Here is a 21669-nt window from a genome sequence, read left to right as displayed (position 1 = left end):
ACCTTTGAGCTGTTGAGCCGTCTTGTCTGTACTCAATTCCCAAACCAACTATGAACTGACAGGTTGGTGCTTCGCAAACAGGGTATTGCATCACTCAGATAGACGTTTAACTGGGTGTCCCTTCGGCTGGCATTAGTTGGTGGATGTTAAATATCCTGCGGTGTCTTTCATGAAGCATAGGCGAGCCATCGCCGGCACTCTGAATATATTACCAATTCCTGCCCGGATGCGCTTCAGTCAAACGTCAGGCCCAGCCAACCTGTTCGAGAAAGATTTGGGCCTAACTTTATAATTTGGGACATTAATGCAGCAGTGCAGGAGTAGTTGTGATTAAAAAAAAAAGGGGGCAAGTAGAATTTCCACATTTAGTCAGCAAATCTGAATCTTATCGAGTCCGAAAAGTATCCGAAAGGTATCGGAAAGGTACCGGAAGGTATATCCGAAATATTGGCTTTGGAGGCCATTTTGTCCTGGTTGTCATTAATTTTGTTCGGCACACACACTATAACCTCTTTCTTGAAGATAACTCTTCTTTTACTGCGTCATCTCTATTCCTCATGTCATTAAGTTTTAAAGTAAGACTTGTCGAATCTGGAGTATCTGTACATTACACTCTCGGGAGCTTGCAGTCGATAGGAGGACAAATTCCTCAAATATTCATGAAAATGTCCGTCATCCATTTTGTCTTTTTGATGCACAAAATGTAGGCTCATGGAAGGGTTAGGTGAAAGTCGGAAAAATAGGCAACGTACTGACAGTGAGGCAACAACCAAGTGAATGAGGAGAGAGGCGGGAAGGACACCTGCCAGGAAGAGTGTTGCGTAAGGTCGGGGGTAAAAAAAATAAAAATAAAAGAGAGAATGGGTAGTGATTATCGAGAACCTGAGATGTCGGTGCTCTTGCTTGAACCCGTGGAGCGAAGTGTGGCACTTCACATCCTCTTTAAAGTTATTCCACAAATGGAATAAAGGAACAAAGGAGTCGCGGTGCGCAGTGAGCCTGGAGTTTCGCGAGTCGAACCAGACGGTTACTGGAGGCACATGGATTTCCTTGAGGGGCCCGAAAGGGGTGAAGTGTTGAGAGAGCAGAGGAAAATAGACCAGTAAAGAGGTGGTAAAAAGACCAAACAAGAGGGACCACCAACGTGTCTCCGGTTTGAGAGCAATAAGCCTTCTGCTTCTGACTCATCGTGGGAAATGGCAATAAAGTTGAGAGCTTTAGATTCCACCGAATCCAGTAAAGAAAGATGTGAACAAGGGGCATCAGGCTATAGGGGAGAGCAATAGTCCACTTTGCTCGTGACAAAGGTCTCGAATGGTTTGAATAATTCCGATTTTTCAAGGAATTACTTGGAACGATGGAAGATGCCCGGGTGAGTCGTTCTGCAAATATTGTCTTTGGAGGCCAGCTTTGTTTTATGGGCAGCTCACGAGAGGTCATGGTTCATGCTGAGGCATAGAAGTTCAAAAGACTGTTCCTTCTTCAGTGGCATTGACTGAACAAATTGAGAAAGTCAGAAATCCAGATACAAAGACGGTCTTGTGTGCCACAGGCAATAAGCTCGATAAGAACAGCAGGATGCCAGAGTCTGTTTAATGCTCAATATATGACAAGGCAAATTGTTCTGACCTCTTGTTTAACATTTTTGACCTACGCCTATTGCTGAGAGGGATGCAGCACCATGCCTAGAGTTGAGTGACCAGGACGGAATCGAAACTGATTGTGAGAGGTCAGTCTTGTTTGAAAAGACGATAGCATTGATGTCAGCAAGGGATTATGGATTCCATGACTGAACTCATAATTGGAACTAAGTTTACCCACCTGTCGTTGGAAGGATCTGTTTTTGTACCCTTCCTCTGAATTTAAGTGATGTTAGTTCACTTCCAGGTTGACAGTTGTTGTCCAAAGGAGGATGACAGGCTTAATAAGGATTTGTTGCTTTCATTGTGGAGACCCAGTGCGATTTGAGTACCATTATGTTTCATCATTCCAAAACTTTGATACCCATGAAAAGATGCACCTATGGAAAGATGCTCATGCGTTGCAGTCACCTTCAGGGTGAAATAAGCTCTAGTATGGTAAAAGCACGATTACAACGGATTCTTTCAGAGAGGAGTTGAAGTTCATGAGGTTTCTACATCATTCAGCGCAAATGTTAAATATTTAAACAACAAGCAAAAGTCAACGGCAGACAGCAGGTCAGACGTACGGCATCCGATATGCCATGGTTCACAAATATTATCCTCCGTTGATGTATTCCTCAAATAACTCATCAGTTTACGTTTCGATGTGAGCTTTCACCCTGATCTGCTTTACTTTTCATAATAATGGATAGAGTTCATTTATCTCAAGAATGAGGTCAGGGCTGTCCCTGCAGAAGCATCCCACGTTTCTCCCACAATACGGCATCCATCTTTCCTTGTTAGGTTCACCAACGGCATGTAGAGACCTCTGTGTGCCTGGCTGGCAGGTTTTATTCGCACATGGAAGCAGCATGTCTCCTTTGATGGGCATCTTTTCTTCTGCTCTTTCCATCGAGCCTGGTGATACCTACTGTTGTGTTTTCGGAACAATTATTTTTCTTTCTTTGTATAAATGACATCTTTGCCTCCCTGGATAACCCCCATTCCACTTTGCCAATGATTCCATCCATGCTTTACTGGAACGATCTTTACATCTCGAGTGCTGAGCACGCAGCATCTGCATCCATCTCAACTTATCTGATACCGAGAACTTCACAATTGGCTTTCACATCACGAATGCGATATTCAAACCTGGTAAGTCTCCGATAATTACTCGCTTTACTCCGGATAAATCGTTCCTTGTTAAATATTCTGCACTTTTGCCTTCTTACTTTCCCACGTTCTCGAGACTTGCCAGTCTCTCAAGCTTCTTGGCTTTACCATGAGATATTACCTATCATGTAAGATTACATTTGTGCAAACTTTGTGTTCTCCACCACAACATGCGGCACCTTTCTTCTCTTCTCAACGTCTAAGCCTTTTGTAGGTGCCCCTCTCCTCTTGCACAGCCAGAGCTTCTGTGTCCCATCTTGTACTCATGGAGGTGGATTGGATTATCTTCACAAAAAAAAAATCTCCTATGACTCGTCTTATCTGAACGAAATCTGAGGATTCATCAAATCTCATGAGAAGTGTTTTTGTAGGGGTGGAGGACATCTCTGTTGAAACTCTGCAGAAGAAGGTTGAGGCACGTGGTCTTCTCCTGTCCCTTTTCAGACAAGCTCGTGGTGAACCCCTCTCGATGTTGATTGGCTTGCTTTGTATTCCCGAGTGCAATTTTGTACATATACAATTACCAGGGTGACTATTTCATATAAAATCCTCATTTATTATTTGATTGGCACAATTTTGGCACAGATTACCTTGAATAATACCTTGAATGAATAATACCAGAATAAATGATTACCTTGAATAATACCAGAATACCTTGAATGACGACTGTGTCACCAAAGTGCGTGTTAAGCCAGTTCAGTGAATCATTTGAAGTGAGAGGAGTGGCTCCATCCTGTTTAAGCCATTGTTCCTTTCTTGTAACCCCCATGTGACTGCCTTGGGCCCTCAAAACTTCCTAATATCTTGGATTTAATGTTTCGGGGGTTTTTTTTTTTAATACATTGATGAGGCTCATATGAGAGCGAACACACAATGCACAGCAAGGGGAGCAGGGGGGGGCATGAGTCAAGAGGGGCGGGAGAGGGAAGGACAAAACAGTGGGGAACAGAGAGATTCGGAGATCTGTGGATGGGAGAGGGATGGGGCGGAGAACACGGGGTATACAAGATGGACATTACAGGGACTTTCAGGAAGGAAAGCAGGGAATTTGAAGGAGGTGGGTTTGGGGTGGATTAACGGGGGTAGAAAAGATCAAAGATTTGGATCGAGGATGATTTGGATAAGAGGTGGTGGTGAACTGCTGTTTTGAAGGCCTGGATGGAAGAATGGGATTAAAGAGGGTGTGGGCGTTTATTCCAAAGGCGGGAAAAAGAGGAACGAAAGAGTGAAGGTGAGCAGTAATTTGTGATTTTGGTAGTTTTACCAGATGGGGGTTAGTGGACCTTGAGTGCTCTGCAGAAATATGGTGAGGACATGTCACAGACAGAGCAGGGAGGAGGGGGGGAGAGACCGGAGAGGAGACGGTAGAAGACAGAAAGACCACCAACCTACCTGCGGAAATAGAGTGAGAGGCCCAAAGACTCCGCCTCATCGTGGGAGATACCAATGATAAGTCAATGCCTCGCCTGTTTCGTCCTCAAACTAGAAAGGGCTGAATATTCCATGTCTACCAATTGCGACCCAATCAGTGCATTTTTCTAAGTGGAGAGGTCACTGAAGAGGAGGAGGAGGCGGAGGAGGGGGGGTTGTCATTCCCCAGTATATGTATTTCTTGGAGTTAGCATGCCCATAAATAAGGAAATGGGCCTCCTCAGAAAACCAGACATTGTCACGAAAGTTGGGCTTTTCTTCAATCTTCTCTGCAAACCACCGGCATATTGTCACTCTTTTCTACATACGGTCTGCAGTCAGTTTGAGATAATCTGAATTATGTGTTTATCCAGTTGCACAACGTGGATGAGAATGGTTCTCACTGATTCATGTGAATTGCAAGCTCTTGATTCCGATTCCTGATGAATTTCTTCAGACTTCCACCCACTGAATCCCGACCATGGTCAATGTTCTCAGGAGACCTTACATCGTGAGGACGTCCTGAACGTGTTGGTCCTCCAGCACCTTTACTGTTGAGATTTGCGATCGTGTCTTTTTCTCTCAACTTTTTGACCCGTGCAAATATCCATGACTTGCACGGTGCAGTGCAAGTTCCAAATTCCGTTTAAACTCGATTTCAGTGTCCTCATCGGAGTCCGTTTGATGAAAAATCTCCATAGAATAAGTCATTTTCTTAATTGTCCATGAAATCTTTAAAAAGGAAAGAATCACCACCAACTTTCATGGTCTGTCTTGTCGTTCACTTTTCTTCAATCACCCGGAAAAAAAAAACGTCGTAATTAGTACGACAAGGTATCAGATGTTGCATGTGACCATTTTGCCTTGGCGTTTGCTTTGGGTCTTGGTGTCAAGAATTTTGACTTGAACATCCATAAGAGCCCTTCCTCGAGAAAATGCCACTTACAGTTGGCCGTGGGTGAACACCAGGTGAGGTAAGCCAATGCCAACCTTGTCAATGTCTGGCGTTGTGCATTGCTGATTGTCATCGAGTAAGCTAAGTGTAGGGGAAACTGGATTCGCTGTAAAGTGAATGGCAAGCTGGTGTCGCTCGGGCAAGGTTTCCTCGAGGTATGAGAACTCGATTTCCAGAATTCGGCCCAGAAGTCAGTTTCGCTTCAACACAGTTTTGGTGCAGATTGATGACCTCTAATCTGATACCACTGCAAAGTCCCTCCTGCAGGGCAAGGTTGCGAAGAAACATGATGATGCAACCAACCTTGAGATTAAGGTTGTGAGGTGGCATCGTGGATGGTGTGAGGGAATTGATGAATTCAGTTGGATAGTTCTCTGCCTTCTCAACGTTGTCACACTTAACTGATCCTACGCTGAGTTAAATGCCCGTTTCACCTGGTAACGTCTGCATGACTTCCTCGTTCATGGCCAGAAAGTTGTCGTTTTTAAGAGACAAGATGACCCCGGTGCAGCCTTCAAACACCTTCCCAACCCATCAAGGTCACCTGTCCATCTCACAATCCCACAAGATATGCACATAAGATATGTGACAATAACTGACCCAAAACTAATGATCTTACTTCCTCATGCACATATACACACATCGTTAAAAGTAAAAATAATGACCTCCGACAACGGCCTTTTATGAGGACGTGGATTTAAGCCCTGTTTGAGAGAATGCCAACCCATCCCCACTTGAAGCCTTCAAATCTCCTTCCCACCCAATCACGGTCACCTGTCCAATTCACAATCCCGCGAGATGTGCAGAAAACACATGTGACAATAAATGACCCAAAACAATTATATTTTTCTGATATATATATATATATATATATATATATATATATATATATATATATATATATATATATATATATATATATATATATATATATATATCCTGTGTGTACTGTGTGTGAATGTCTTTCGATAGTTGTGGAGGAAATCTGGGAAGGGTTTGAAACAGCAAAAGTGCTTACCTTGTGTAGGCCTTCTTGGGTTGTGTTATGCAGCTTCCTCAGCGTGAGGAGTGTGGGAGGTGTCAATTATTTATATAATCCTAGCCACCCAGGTTTCGTTGATTAGGTGAGCGTTGATTGGCTATTCCCTCCATTCACAGGTGAGAGATGTGGGTGGGTCTTTCTTTATTACCTCCGCCACCGAAGGTGAAGGAGGTTGTGTTTTCACCCCCTTTCTGTCTGTCTGTTTGGCTGTTTGTGTATAGGATATCTCAAAAAGTTGTGGACGGATCAAGATGAAATTTTGTGGACCGGTTCACAGTGTGACAAGGACGAATTGATTAGATTTTGGTGAAGATCTAGATATAGATCCGACTACTATATAGTCTTATATAACAATATATCGCACGATATTTCAAAAAGTTGTGGGGGGATTCGGATGAAACTTGGTTGGACATGTTGGGTGTTTGACAAGGAAGAATTGATTCAACTTTGGTGAAGATCTGGGTCTGGATCCGGATTTGATAATTTTTTAAGTGATTCTTCACCATTGAGTGATCGGGCTGAAATGATAGATAGCACAATAGCTCAAAAAGTTGTGGACGGATTCGAATGAAACGTGGTGGACAGGTTGGGTGTGTCACAAGGAAGAATGAATTTGATTTTGGTGAAGATCCAGATCCGGATCCGACAACTATAATTTTTTTTAGTTGATTCTTCATCATTGAGCGATAGGGATAAAACAATAGATAGCACAATATCTCAAAAAGTTGTGGACGGATTTGGACGAAACTTGGTGGACAACATTGTGTGTGTCGCAAGGACGAATTGATTCGATTTTAGTGAAGATCTGAATCCGGATCTGGATACGAGATTGATTTAATTGTAAAAGTGATTCTTCACCATTGAGAGACAGGGCCAAAAACGATATCGTACCGTCTAGCATGATATTTCAAAAATGTATTGGGCCCGATATGTTCTCGGGGATCAAGATCAAGCAGAGGTATGTGCGGTGGTTTATATATTGACTGCTTTTGACATTTGCACGTAATACATGCTTGGGAGCCTCCTTGGTATGCATTGCTGCCTGCGCAATCACTGATGATTCGTCAATAAGTAATTAAACTGGTCCGGCAGCTGAGGGGGTGTGTAGCATTGGGATTCTCATGTGTATATTATGTGAACGTCTTTATAGTTGTGCAGGAACTCTGGGAAATGTTCGAAACAGCAAAAGCGCTTACCTTGTGTAGGCCTTTTAGAGTTGCTTTATGTAGCTTCTTTGGTTTGAGGAGTGTGGAGGTGTCAAGTATATGTATATATATATATATATATATATATATATATATATATATATATATATATATATATATATATATATATATATATATATATATATATATTGTTTAAAAAAAACTTTTATGATGACATGGGTTTAATTAAGAGAATGCCAATCCCCTCCCCACTTCAAGCCTTCTCTAGCTCCATTGAAAATGACACCAAGGAGAACAATGTCATCAACAAAGCTTTGCTCCTTGTAGACAATGCTCCTACCCATCCTGCAGAAATGCAAGACTGGTGTGATAATCCAATACGTTTGCCATCCCTTAGACCACCCTCCATGCAGAAATTAATTACTGAGTCTTGGCACACCGACCCAGTCTTGGCGTCTATATCCAAGCACAGTGTTGATATAGATATTCATCCAAGCCTTAGGATTTGACCTCAAAATGCCAAGAGGCCATGGCTTGAGGTAGCCCTTTTGCGTTCATGGGTTTTCTGAGTGGTTCAGTAGGGGCTTCATTTTCGGAGAACTTTTAACAATCGAATGCACAGTTGATGCAGCGATTCCACGTACTCTATACTTCCAATTTGCATTGTCCTTTTACCACGCTGATGTCTTAATAATGTCTGACTGCACCACTGAAGTTACACTCCATCGCTGCTCCGTGATACGAGGTGTGCTTGACGAAGTATTCGCGGGTCTCTTCGCACTCATAACGCACGACGTGGGGTTTAACATCTAATCCTCTCAGCTCGGTTTATAAAGAAATATGCAATGCAAATTGCAGACGTACTACATTACACAATGGCCGCTCTCGTTCCGACACTGATCTTCCTCCATCAAGAGACCCATCACCCATGGTGTGTTGCTGAGGGATACTGCACATGTGCAAGGGGTGGGGGTGGGGGGTTGAGTGCAAACCACCTGTTACTCAGCTGGAAGTAATTTGCATACACTGTTTCAATGTTTTTCTTCTGATAGCATTTTGCAAAAGTTGAATATTTTGAATTGAAAATCTTTAAAAAGTAAATAATGACCTCAAACAAATTTCTAATAAAATTAGTTGTTTCATCTCTGCTTGAGAGATTGCCACCTAGTTATTTGGACGGGGCACTAGTTAACAGACCGGTCTCGATCGCTGAGGCCGATCTTCACGAGGTCCGCGACGCCTATCGACTCAAAATCCTTTCAACTGTCACTTTGGTAGTTTTACAATGAAGGGAAAACATATAGAGTGTGCATCGCGATTGTGAATATGACAGTTCCGAGGCATCTTTGGCTTCGTAGAGTTGCGAGAATCAAAATGGCGGCTGTACGATATATATATATTTTTTTATCAGGATGAAATCGTGGCTGGGTGGAGTCAGGCTAGCTGACCAACCAATCGGTGGGAAGGATTGTTCCAGAAACACGCACACACAACAAGGCATATTATTATATAGATCGGTGTCTGCAAAGTTACAATGCAAGCAATTCATGTTTTGCTGCAACATCTCGTTTCAACACATTTTCACTTCTGTCATTTATATTTGAGTAACCGTTCACCCCAGCTTATGAGTTTATTGCAAAAAACATATACATACATATATATATATATATATATATATTTTATATTTCCTTTGCATCATTGTACCCCCAACTTATATTCCCACATCCTCCACCTCATTTATGAAACTTGATGGTTGCAATCGCGTAACGTCATGAAGGTAGAAATGTTACCATTGTCATCTATATATTACTAAAACTCTCATCTTGTATGTGTATATATATATATATATATATATATATATATATATATATATATATATATATATATATATATATATATATGTATGTTCCCGAAATACAGCCAAAACGTAACATGATAGCGCAAATTTTTTAGTGCCACCTTACTCAGCATTCTCCTGCGGTGTGCAGTATCAAGTTTCGTTCAAATCGGGCAACGAAAAAACTTATAAAAAATCAATTCCCGATTCAGTCAAATTTTGGTCTGACGATCTATAAAGTGCAAGGACAACCCATGGAGCATGTGTTGATATACCTCGAGAAACTGATGGCCGAACAATGACTCCTGAGAAAAATGCTCAAATTTTCTTCAAGTTAAAGTTTGACCACTAAATAATAATACAATTTTGTTTTGTTTTTTCATCAAACCGCTGTCACACAGGGAACCCAAAGGGTTCACGGGTCATCTTGTAGGATAATAAAAATTGCACCATTGGAAAGCTAATGATCGATTTACTAAGAACAAACATTCATGTCCGTGTGCGTAATCTTAAAGAGACTTTTAAAAATCCGTCTTTCCAGAATTTAAAAAGAATAAGCAGTACCTCGCAATTTAATGTAGCGGTTCCCACGGTCTGCAATAATAAAAATGCCGCCGTTGGAAAGCTAATAATCGATTGACTTGGTTGAAAAGCTAACCATTGATTTTGTTGGAACAAAAATTAGTGTCCATTTAATCATATATAACGATGCCTGTTTTAAAAACCCCATTGATGCAGCCGTTCGAACATTTATCATATTACGAGCAGTAAAGCCCCGTCAAAATGATGGGTGACCCTTCTGTATTTTCACATTATTCAGCCTTGAAAACTCGAGTAAATATATAATACAGTCCAACTAATGAGACTTTTTCCTGGGGAGAATTAACAGTGAGGGGAATAATTTGTCAACAAAATACACAGTTTCCACGACACACAGTCGCACACACGCATTACTTCAACAGACGCCGTCTTCAAATCAACACCAAAAACAACAACTACAACTCTAATCACAACACAAGTCGGGCAAATTGCTCATCCCTTTAGTTGGGTGGTATATAGTACACAGATTTAAACCCCTGATCCCAAATATTTTTTAAAATATTAAATAATTATCACTGCCAGACCATACATCCAATCAGGTTGAAATTTAATACATATATTCCCCGTCGCTACTAGATCAGAAATGTGACATTTCACATCGATTGATAAAGTGGTTCAAGATAAAAAAAAAAAAAAATTTAATTTTCATTCAATCCAATATGGCAGCCAGACAATGTGACCTATTAATTATTCATGGACACATTGCATTGGTATCCCCAAGGCTTGGGGACACATGTGTGTTAAGTTTCCACTCGATCTGTCAAGCCATTCTGGAGAAGATGGTTTTTAAATGTTTGAGGTTGAATCCAATTTGGCTGCAAAACCATGTGACCTATGAAGCCGTATGCGGAGAACTTTTTGCTCCAGATGGATAGGCAATCATACCTGTAAAGTTTCCCCTCGATCTGTTCAGTCGTTTGGGAGATTTCAGAAAGTTTTTATGTCAAAAAATATGACTGCCGAATCACATGATCAATGACATCATAATTATCATTAAAATATTCTCCATGGGTAATCACACCTATGGAGAAAATTTTGTGTCAATCGGATAAGCGGTTGCAGAAAAAAAACAGAGAGAATTAGCACGGACGAACGTAACGTCTCAGGTGACTTCGTCAGCGGAGGCAGAAATATCTTCTCCTTTCTGTTTCACCCTGTATATTGCATAACGGCATAATGTCTGATTCCCTGGCAAGCCTTTAGGACAACGAGAACACACAAGATAATATATATAGTAATATTTCTCGAAGCAGTAGAAAGATATATAAAAGTACCTGGAAGGAGCACACAAGCAACAACCTCAGCCATCAAGTCAGCAGCAACAACAACTACATATTATAAAAGATCCATTTTTCACACGTTTGACTTCATCTTCCATCCTCATTGAAGTTTACTGATAGACACGTGGTATGTTTGTAAAATACTAACATTCTGTCTTTTGATTAAACCGACAGGTAGGCACACCTTTTCTTGCTTGAGGTTGGGCATTGGTTCATCAAGAATTGGAGTTATCCTTCTGTGCCATCTTCGGCAGACACTATTTGTGATCCAACACAGCAAGCACGCCTTGCATGAGATATTGCACGCAGCATTGATGACTGCATTTCTCATATCAATATTACCATGAACAATATGTTTCTGGAAAAGCCTCAGCTTAACATCACACACGTCTGAAAACGCTCGTTCGTAAGGCTTTTAATAAAATTGGCTCCAAGGGTGTCGATCATAACCAACAAGCATCCAAAAAGCAAGTGGGGTAGTTTTTGCATTCCTGTATTCTGCATTCATATTTACAGCAGATAACAAGCTCAAAAACATAAGTTATAAAAAGATAATCAAAATCAAGATAGCAATTTTAAAAATACAACAATTTTATAACCATCGCTTTGCTGATGGGAATACCAATCTTTGTAGAATTGCTAAGAAAAAAAATAACATTAGGCAGTGTCTAGAAACTTGCTTAGCTATACACTCAGGGAGTGAGGAGGGAGAGAGTGTTAATGGGATATTCATCACAGCCTTCTTTGATGCTGAATTCCAAATAATGTACAATACACTAAGAGGAAGATCAAAACAAAACAAAAAAATCTTGCCCTAACCCTCCCTCTCCTCTTCTGTTCCTTCTTTTGATAAAACTATCAGGGGTACATATTTGGAACGGGCCATGCCAGGAAACAAACTGTCCTCATGCACGTATGTGCAGCGTAAGTGTGTATGTGTGTATTGATATGCTGCGTGCATACGTGCACACTGCGCTGCCGATCGTGTAGGGACGGACGCACGCACGCAGGGACGCCGAGACCGAGCTCCTTTTATATATTAGATGAAGTCGAAACATTGACGGCTATGTTAGCTTTTGGCATACTTTGAGTTCAGTTGCTTCAGAATAACACACTCCAAAGATGAATAAACAGGTAACAGAAGTAAGCCTGTCAATCAGTATTATGAAGATTCAAATTTGACCTGCATTTTTGTTCATAAAAGGCAGAGTAATTTAATTAGATAATTTTTTTTTATGAAGGAAGTTCTTTTTATAGTGTTGCTAACCAATACCCAAAATCACCCATTCCTCCCTTTAAAGCACCTGCTGAAAATCAAGATGGTGGCAAGTAAGATAACAGAAAAGGTGGAACTGTGACAAATGATTAAATTTCTAGTTAACAAAAACATATTACAAAAACAAACAAAAAGATTGGCCGCATTGTGCTATGCTGATTGCCTGACAAGGCTGTTTATACATGTTTGGTTATAAAGTAAGCCAAAGGTAAAATTGAACCACCCTTCTCCAAATGCTCATCTATGATATCTTTTTGGAATCATGGACAAAGAGGAGGTTTTTTTTTCCAGAAGGTAAGCTGCTCTTTATTCCTAACAGGGCTTCAAATTCCACCAGTTATTTTTTACACAACCTTCTGCCTGTGGCTGCAAAACCCAACGCCCCAATCGAGTGCGGTGTGTAGCATATTATGTCTGATCCCCTGGCAAAGGCGCACGCACAAGCTTTCTTGCGGGTGTGCACTCAGCCGGGCATGACTTCCCTTAATGAGTTCATTATGGGCATGATGAGTTGCATATATAGCACTCTACATGCCAGGAACTGCTGTGTAGGCCGAACAATCTTCCCTTTGTCTGGTAAGTGGTTCCACACAAAAGCTCATTTGAAGAGAGTAAGTGAACATAAACTTCATGTTTGACTTCTGGTGCAAGTTTTGAGTTGTTTTTGATCATTCATTTGAAGGAGCATTGCCTGGTGTCGGCTTAATGGTTAGGGTGGTGGGCTTGGGATCCTCGTATCCTGAGTTCAAATCCCACTCAGATGTTGAATTAATACCAGGTGGGGTTGACTCTGCCTGTGTCATCCTTCTGAGGTCGACAAAATGAGTGCCAGCATGCTGGTATCCTGTGTCGGAGTGGTGACCCGTCCAGGATTGTACCCAATAGCCAAGGAGACTGCTTTGGCAGCACCAACGCTCTGCACAGAGTATGGTCCCAATGGATGGATTTGTGGGAATGTCAATTGCACAGGTACATGATCAGGTGCATATAAAGTATGGCACAGGCCCTTTTGTTCCATTCCTTACAGTTTGATGCAGTAGGTAATGACCCTTCCTTCATGACTGTCGAGTAAGAAATGGACCTGAGAATGTGCATCGATTGAAAAATTCAGATTAATGGGTATAAAGCTTGATAAACCTTACTGTGAATATGATGTGAAAGTACACTTATTGTAGTGTCTCAGCTCTTGAAAAGGCCTACATTATGACATGACGAATATAGTTGATAGAAGGATTTTCCAAATCCAAATTGAGTTGTTTGGCATTCCCATTTGAGGACTTACCTACCTGATGATGCCAGGACCCCAGGTTCAATAGCATGTACTGTGTTGATTTGTCTCCCTGTAATTCATGCAACAGTACAACGATATGCCCTTTTCCTGCATGCAATATATGTACAAACTCCTATCTGAGTCTTAAATGACTGTAAAAGTAGAAATTGACACCAAATTTTCATTTCGAAGAAAAATGCTGAGCTCGCAAAGCTCTCCAGGCCGTGCACCAAGGCAGATGTCATCACACCATTTTTCATCAAATGTTGAGCATCGAGTGATGAACATGGAAACACCTGGCTTGTTGTCAAGCTGTCAATCAAAATGCCTTTCCCAATGAAGAAAGGACATTTCATGAAAGGATACAAACAAAATTGTACACTTGTACTCCTGTTCACATATAATATTGGAGCTGCAGTGAATCAATTTTGTTTGTTGTTCACAATTGCTTTCATTGCTATGCTTTCTGTCTGCACACGTGGCATAGAAGCGGTTTCTGGCCGTTAATAACCACTTGGCAAGCATGCTTATTTGCAGTAAGCATGTTTGCAATTCTAGGAGCGAATTTGCAAGGAAGGAGGCCATTGGAAGCCATACATTTTTGCTCGAAAATAGCAAACACTCAAACATTTGAAAACTTTGGCATTTCATCCGCTGATTTGGGGGTTTAATTGGGAGCACACATGTTTTCCACAAACCTTTTACAAACTCTTGCACAAAGAATTGCCAATGCTGATATGCCACGCCTCCTGCCCCCAAACGAAATGAGCCTGACCGGTTCATTTGTTCTGCTTTGTAGAACCAAGCTGACTCGCACTACAAAGGGCATAAACATGTCAAGAAGCTCAAATCCAAGGAGGGCACCAAAGCCTGCAGGCATCCTGACTCCCTTTCCCTGGCTGCAGCACCTGCTAATCCCTGCTCGTCCACCGAGTCAGCCTGCACAGACGCCCCCACTGCCCCTGCAGACCACTCTGAGCGTGCAGGTCAAGACACACACACACACACACACACACACACCACACCTGTAACATCATAGCTTTTATCTCACGTCATTTGGACATCTTGTCAGAGGAAATCATTCAATAATCCCATGTTACGATGTTACAACTTGAACATTTGGAGATAAACTAACGAACCAAAAATGCACTCACCGAAGCAGCTATCTCTGCAACCAGTTTTACCATCAAGATGTGCATGTTACAGATTTACTATCATTCTCATGCCTGTAAAATACAGCAGCCTATCTTTGTTTTCAACCTGCAACATCCAATTGCCACTCTTATTACCATGTCTGCTCATTTGACCTTGCCTGTGACCTTTTCCATAATATAATTGCAACCCTTGCACCGAGGTCACTGCAGTATTTTTCTTCACCTCAGACGCGTTCGACCAAGGGTTACACGACTCGACGAGGTCATGGCCTGCCGTCCAGCTGTCACAGGTGTTCACAGATCCTCCGAAACAATCGTCCGTCTTGTCTACCTCTCCGAGCACTAACACCACGCACACAGGAGCTGGAGACGACTGGACTGTAAAAGCAGAAGTAGTTGAAGAAAATGTCGGTGAAACGGAGGAGCAGAAGATGAAAAGACTGTTGTACTGCTCCCTGTGCAAAGTTGCAGTCAACTCTCTGTCCCAACTTCAGGGTCACAACAAGGGTAAGCGTCTTTGCTTTGCTACTTTGACCAGGAAACAGTTGTTTATGAATATTTAAATGGGATTTTGGTTCCGAGTTAGCATCTTTTTTGAACCGTACTCCCAGCTTGCAAAATCGTGAGGACACGCATTATATTCACTGATGCCTGTAGCTATTTTCATTAACAGCTGCATGATTGGACCCAGAAATAGAAGACTACGTTACTATTTAAAACTTCTAGGGCACACACAACACTTGATATTTCCACCCAGTGAAGTTTTGAAACATATACGTTATATATATATATATATATATATATATATATATCATGATGGAGAAAAGTGATGATACGCAGACTGACAGGCAAAACAGATGTCACATAACCCCCCCCCCACTATACCATGCTCACCCTCTCCCCTCCTTTCCCCATCTCCTGCTGAGTTAGAGTAAAAAATAGTGCCCTGGCAGCTGAACTAACACCCCCCTTGTAGATCTCACAAGTCATATCATCCGATCCTTATTTTGTCTTGCCCCAAGGTCGAGTAAAACGGTCGTTGAAGAACGACACAACGAAAGAATAATCAAGGAAGGATGTTTGTAAAGCACTTGGATGTAACAATGAAATCGAAGGGGGAGATTTATTTTTGCTTTATCTGAATCGGGCAGCTTTAATCCAATGGGATGATGTAAAATATTCTGACATGCTTATATCTGTTGTAAGGCATCACAAACTGTGATGCTGCTGTAAGTTGAGCTTCATTGAACCAAGAATGCACTCGGGGACATTGAACCGTGACTCTCTCCTTACCCCAAGCATAAGTCGAGTACAGTATTTAATGCCTTCCCAATGTTACCGTATGTTACGGAGTGTCTGTCATCCCAGGACTGACGAAATATAAACCGAATAGCTGCGTTCGAGAGATAATTAAAAGGCTGATTAATCGATACAGGGAAGATGGCGGGGTTTGGTGACACTAGTATGGTGTAGGCCCAAAAGCCTCTTCCTCCGTCTGACCTTTTTATTTAACACCAGCGAACCGTCTGATAATGTCGAATTAGATGTGAGCAATAAACACCATCGCTTTAATTCCTCGCCTTGATTTGAGCCGATGTTTAACTTCTGTCAGCACAGTTTCTGTTGGGTTGTAAAAGCCTAAGTTTAGCTCTCGACGAGCCCGAGGCATTTCGACACGTTCTTACTGTGCGTGTTGTCTTGTGCGCAAAAACAACGCGATTTGATGGAACCTCTCCTCAGTCAACCCCTAGGGTGCCCATGAGTTTGTAATATAGAACAAGCCCTTTGACACTCATACTGATTTGCAATAGGGTTTAAGGCAAAAGGGTGTTGACCGGTGCAAAATGGTGAGTGGCACATAGTAGCACGTGGCATGACCGTCTTACAGGGGCCAGGCACAAGGCCATGTTGGAAGGGAAGGATCCGCCTTTCATGCGTCGCCCGTCAAGACACAAGTCTACGGCAGGAGCGGCAAAGGCGAGTTCAGCGGCTCGGGTGAAAGACTTCCATTGTGAGCTCTGCCAGCTCAAGGTCAACTCTGACACTCAGCTACAGCAGGTCTGTTATTATTCTGCCACTCACAATCCCTACATCACGTTTTCGTAAAAGACCCCTCTGATCTACTTTTTGAGCCTTTAATCCTCTTCAATTAACTTTTCTTAACAAATAAATAAAAATTCTCCTGAACTCTCCCATTAACTTTGGAGAAAAACGACATCACAGAATGGCGTCTCCTGTACCTAGAGTGCCCAAAGGAATTTATGTCACTTCTCACAAGGTCAGTCATTGCATTGGTCTGAAATCAAGTTTGCTGCTGTTGTGTGTGTGTGTGTGTGTGTGTGTGTGTGTGTGTGTGTGTGTGTGTGTGTGTGTGTGTGTGTGTGTGTGTGTGTGTGTGTGTGTGTGTGTGTGTGTGTGTGAGAGATTCCTAAATGAGCCTCAGTCTCTCTAGAAATGTATATTTAATTGCTTTTCACAAAGTTTTCATATTTAATTGTTTTTCTTTTCAGAGCGTCAATCATTTTGGACCCTACTTCGTCCTAAATAAGCAAAACGGATGCACCGGGGGTCCATTCCTTCAGAGCTAGGGGAAAGGCTTTTTTTTGCCAGAGATCTAAGTCCTTTTCTACGTCGCTAGTTTTTATTCATTTTCTTATTCCTTCATATTTATGGGAAATAATTTTTGATCCCTCACCCCGCATTGCCTGATTGCTTTCAATTTATACACGTTTTCAACACTTACTGACATTAAATTAATTTGTTTGATTTTGTAATCTAAAATCTGTTCAATATTAGCATCACCTTAATGCAATTAACATTTTAAAAATAAAAGGATATATTTTGAAGAAAACAATGCTTTCGCTTTTTACCAAATTGATGCGTTTCATCAGAGACATGAATTCGAACATGATAAGTATGACTTCACACAACGTGCGTGCTTGACATATTGAAAGATCAATTACTAATGTCCCATTGACGTTCCAGCATCTTGCCAGCCGAAGGCACAAGGACAAATTGGCTGGAAAGCCACCGAAGCCCAAGTTCAGCCCTTACAGCAAGTTGCAGCGAAAAAGCTCTTCGCTGTTTGTAAGTAACTTCAACACATTTCATTAAGCCTCCCTCTATCAGATAGGGTGGGTGGTGGGGGGGGGGCAAGTAGCTGTTATAGGGTTTGTTTCTACAATTACTGCCCTCAGTTTTGAATGGTATCTCAGAGTTTCTTAGACTCCGAGGAGTACTAAACCACCAGTTAGGTTTTTGGGGGGTTTTTTTCTTCTTCTTGTTTTTGCCAACTGTATCGCTGAGCCGGCTGGGACTTTCGGAAGGAAATTTTGCATCATTTATGTGAATAGAAAGTATGTGGGGTTGACATAATATTTTGACATTGACCTAATTTTAAGGTCATGACTTAATTGTACACATTTTAACATTTTTCACCAAAATTCAAATAAGGTTCGTAAAATGAAATTGCTCTCTATAGATAGCTTAGAGCAAGGCACATTTACGTTTAATTTACATCATACTCCTCCAAGTTAAAGGTCAAGGTCTTAGACCCTGAGAAGAAATAAACCATCCGTTAGGTTTTTCTCCCTTTTTTCTGCCAACGTCCAAGCTGTATCTCGGATCCAGCTCAGACTTTTGGAATTAAATTTTGCAGCAATCATTGGAATAAAAAGAATGCAGGGTTGACATAATTATTTTGATCTTGACTTAATTTTTGAGGTCATTAACTAATTATAGGCATTTTAACATGTTTCACCACAACTCGGCTAAGGTTTGTCTGATCATAACGAAACTGGCCTCTCTAGATAACCGAGAGCAAACCGCCTTTATGCTTAATCTACATCATACTCCTCCACGTTAAAGGTCAAGTTCAAATGGAAGTCTGAAAAAAAATAATTGCTTATTTGTCATCTCAATTTTGCCATTGTGGAATCTCAAAGACCGCTTAGCCTTCAAAGGTGTTCTTGCATCATAATAGAGGACCTGCATTGAATTTGTGCATCTGATATTTTATTTGCGTCCTTGACTTACTTTTTAGGATTGTGACCTAATTACCAAAAAAAAACAGTTTTTTGATCAGAACTTGAACAAATAGCAGTACATTCAAAGTACACCTCCCCCATGCCAAATAAATAAATAAATCCTCCAGTGCGCGACATTGCCGGGACGCCTTCGACACCCAGTGATGCCGCCTTGCAGCACATGGAGTCGGAGTTGGGAGGGGGCATAATTGCATAATTAAAATAAATAAATAATAATCGTAAAATAATTAATTTCTCAATCAATTGCCTAATAGCATACCGAAACCACCGCTGTTTCATCTGAATGTGTAACTTTTTGAAAATTAATAATTAATCGAAAAATGAATAATTTATTGATTAATTAATAAATAAAAATACCCTTTATAGCCAAATGACTTGTTCACTGTCATGTCCAAATATCAACTTCCGAGCTCAAAATATGCCTGAGATATTGCCAGGATGAGAAATAAAAGAAATAAGTAATTAATAAATCGATCATAGTTAAGTAATTAATCAATTAATTGATTAATCAAAAATATCTTTTGCCAAAGTTCATCTTCACTTTTGTCCCCAAATTTCAGCTTGCTCGCTCAAAGGATGGCTGAGATATTGCCCAGACAAACAAACAACTCAAAAATAATTGGCTGGTTGAATTCACTGACCTGAAATATAAATCCTCTACAAATTTCAAGACAATCCGATGAAAATTGAGCATTTTAGAAATACCACCTAAGTTGTTGACCTTGGGCCTATGTTGCCTTTTTGTCTATGCTTACCTCAAAAATAATTGGCTGCTTGAATTCAGTGATGTGAAATATAAATCCTCTTCAAATTTCAAGTCAATCGGATGAAAATTGAGGATTTTAGAAATCTCACCTAAGTTGTTGACCTTTGGCCTATGTTGATCTTTTGACCTCAAAAACAATAGGCTTCTTCCTTTTGACAAACTCGACCATGTGGTGAAGGTTAGTGAAGATCGGTTCAAAATTGTGACCTGTAGGCGATAAACAGACAGACAAACAGACAGACAGAATAACAAAATCGACTAGCCAATCTATTTGGAAAAGCTTCTGTTTTGCAAGTAACAAGAAAACAAGAAAGAAAACAGGAAACCAAGAAAAAGACATCGTGCAGAGCACGATACTTGCAAAATCCACCCCCCTCTCTAAAAGTTGCCATGGATACATCAAATTGTCCATTTCATTAAGATTAAAATTGACAATCTTAATCAAAGCTCAGGTCAATCGGATTAAAAATTGATTATTTTTCAGATTTAAATTGAAGATTTTAGAAGTTTGACCTTTGAGCTTTTGACCTCAAAAATAGTTTATTTCCCAATTCAGTGATGCAATATGCAAATCCTGTTCAACTTTCAAGTTAAAGTATGTAAATTGACAATTTTTTCAGATTGAAATTGATGATTTTAGAAGTTTGACCTTGAGATGACCTTTGACCTTTTGATCTCAAAAATAGTTGGTTTTCTAATTTTGTGCCGCAATATGCAAATCTTGTTCAAATTTCAAGTCAATCGGATGAAAAATGACGATTTTAGAAACTTGACCTCAAGATAACCTTTGACCTCAAAATCAATAGGCTTCTCAGTTCAGTCAACCTCTACATCTTGGTAAAGTTTCATGACAATCAGTTTGGAATTGTAACATGTAGGGCGTAGGCGATTGACAGACAGACAGACAGACAGACAGACAGACAGAATAACAAAATTGACTGACCAATATACTTGAAAAATCTTCGATTTTGGAAGTAACAAACAAACGGAGTGAAAACTGAGTATTCCCTTCATTCGGCACCCGGCAATGACGTCAAGCATGGCCGGGATATGGAATTGGGTCATGAACATTACACTGCTGTGAAGGACAAGCCTGTCATTGGATGTAATATCGTAATGACATCACAGACAAAATGCCATCTTACAACAGCGCCATCTTATTAAATCCGTCACCAAGCATCTGGGATTTAGCCCATCACCTTTGAACATCAGATCGTCAGATGGTCAGATAGATGGGTTATGGTGTTCAACTGCCGCCAGCAAAGCGGCGGGACGTGTTAACTGTAATGACGTACCAGCGAAAAGAGCGTGATGGACAGAGGGGCGGATGGACGGACGGAGAAATTTGGCTACTGTCAGTACTTGTAAAGAAAATGCCACACAGTCAGGCTCAGATCCAGGGAGTAATAGCCAGGACGTATGGTGTTTCTTCATTTTAGCGCTGAACAAACCAGCGAGCAGAGGTTTTCCATTGCATACCACGTACACTGTGGCGCCAATGCCGACACACATGGTAGATTGGTCAGTATCAATCCACAACTGGTCTGACACTTTAGGTAAGGTTGTATTGTGCGATGTGACTGAAGGGTGGCTGAAGCTTTAGTGTCAGTGGACGACACACAGTCCTGTGAGGGCCGGTCAGTACAGACATCATCAAAGGGGGACAACAAGGTAGCAGCATTCTGTGAAACATGCGCAAGGACCTTGTAAGCGCCACCAAAGGACTGAGGGCCTTTCACCGTGGTCAGTGGATGGCAAGAGCTTAGAGTGTTGACTTGTTGAGGACAAGCACCCAAATTACCTGAAAACATAACCCATCTTCGGATAGCAGTGGATTTTGGGCAGATGACAGTTTTCGTGGTTGAGAGTCGAAGATCACATTTATCCAAGATGTGAATCACAGCGGACCAAACTTTCAATAGTTCCTCAGGTGAATCTGCGTCACAAAATAAGTCATCGCTGCGATTTTGGCAACAGAGCCAGCCTCGAGGAAATCTCCAAGGTCCTTTTTCCGACAATCATCTGCCAGGTTTAATCCGGAAGCCGTGATGAAAAGGGCGTGAGATGAAGCG

The 21669-nt window shown here is 41.2% G+C and overlaps 1 protein-coding gene across 7 annotated transcripts in view; it reads left to right on the top strand.

The window, feature by feature from the left end:
• Positions 1-21669, top strand: part of LOC147028068 (zinc finger protein 385D-like) — a 465436-nt gene that overhangs the window by 428115 nt on the left and 15652 nt on the right. For all 7 annotated transcript variants that reach the window (XM_085878078.1, XM_085878076.1, XM_085878075.1 and 4 more), the window contains 4 exons: positions 14431-14617; positions 15014-15292; positions 16674-16843; positions 17771-17872. In XM_085878078.1, coding sequence (XP_085734204.1) covers positions 14431-14617; positions 15014-15292; positions 16674-16843; positions 17771-17872 — 738 coding nt within the window. The remainder of the gene's footprint in view (positions 1-14430; positions 14618-15013; positions 15293-16673; positions 16844-17770; positions 17873-21669) is intronic.

Source organism: Eptatretus burgeri, chromosome 4 (genome assembly GCF_056783735.1).
Source record: "Eptatretus burgeri isolate ZD-2024b chromosome 4, Ebu_testis_v1, whole genome shotgun sequence".
Taxonomy (NCBI): Eukaryota; Metazoa; Chordata; class Myxini; order Myxiniformes; family Myxinidae; genus Eptatretus; species Eptatretus burgeri.
This window is presented reverse-complemented; position numbering and strand designations above follow the sequence as displayed.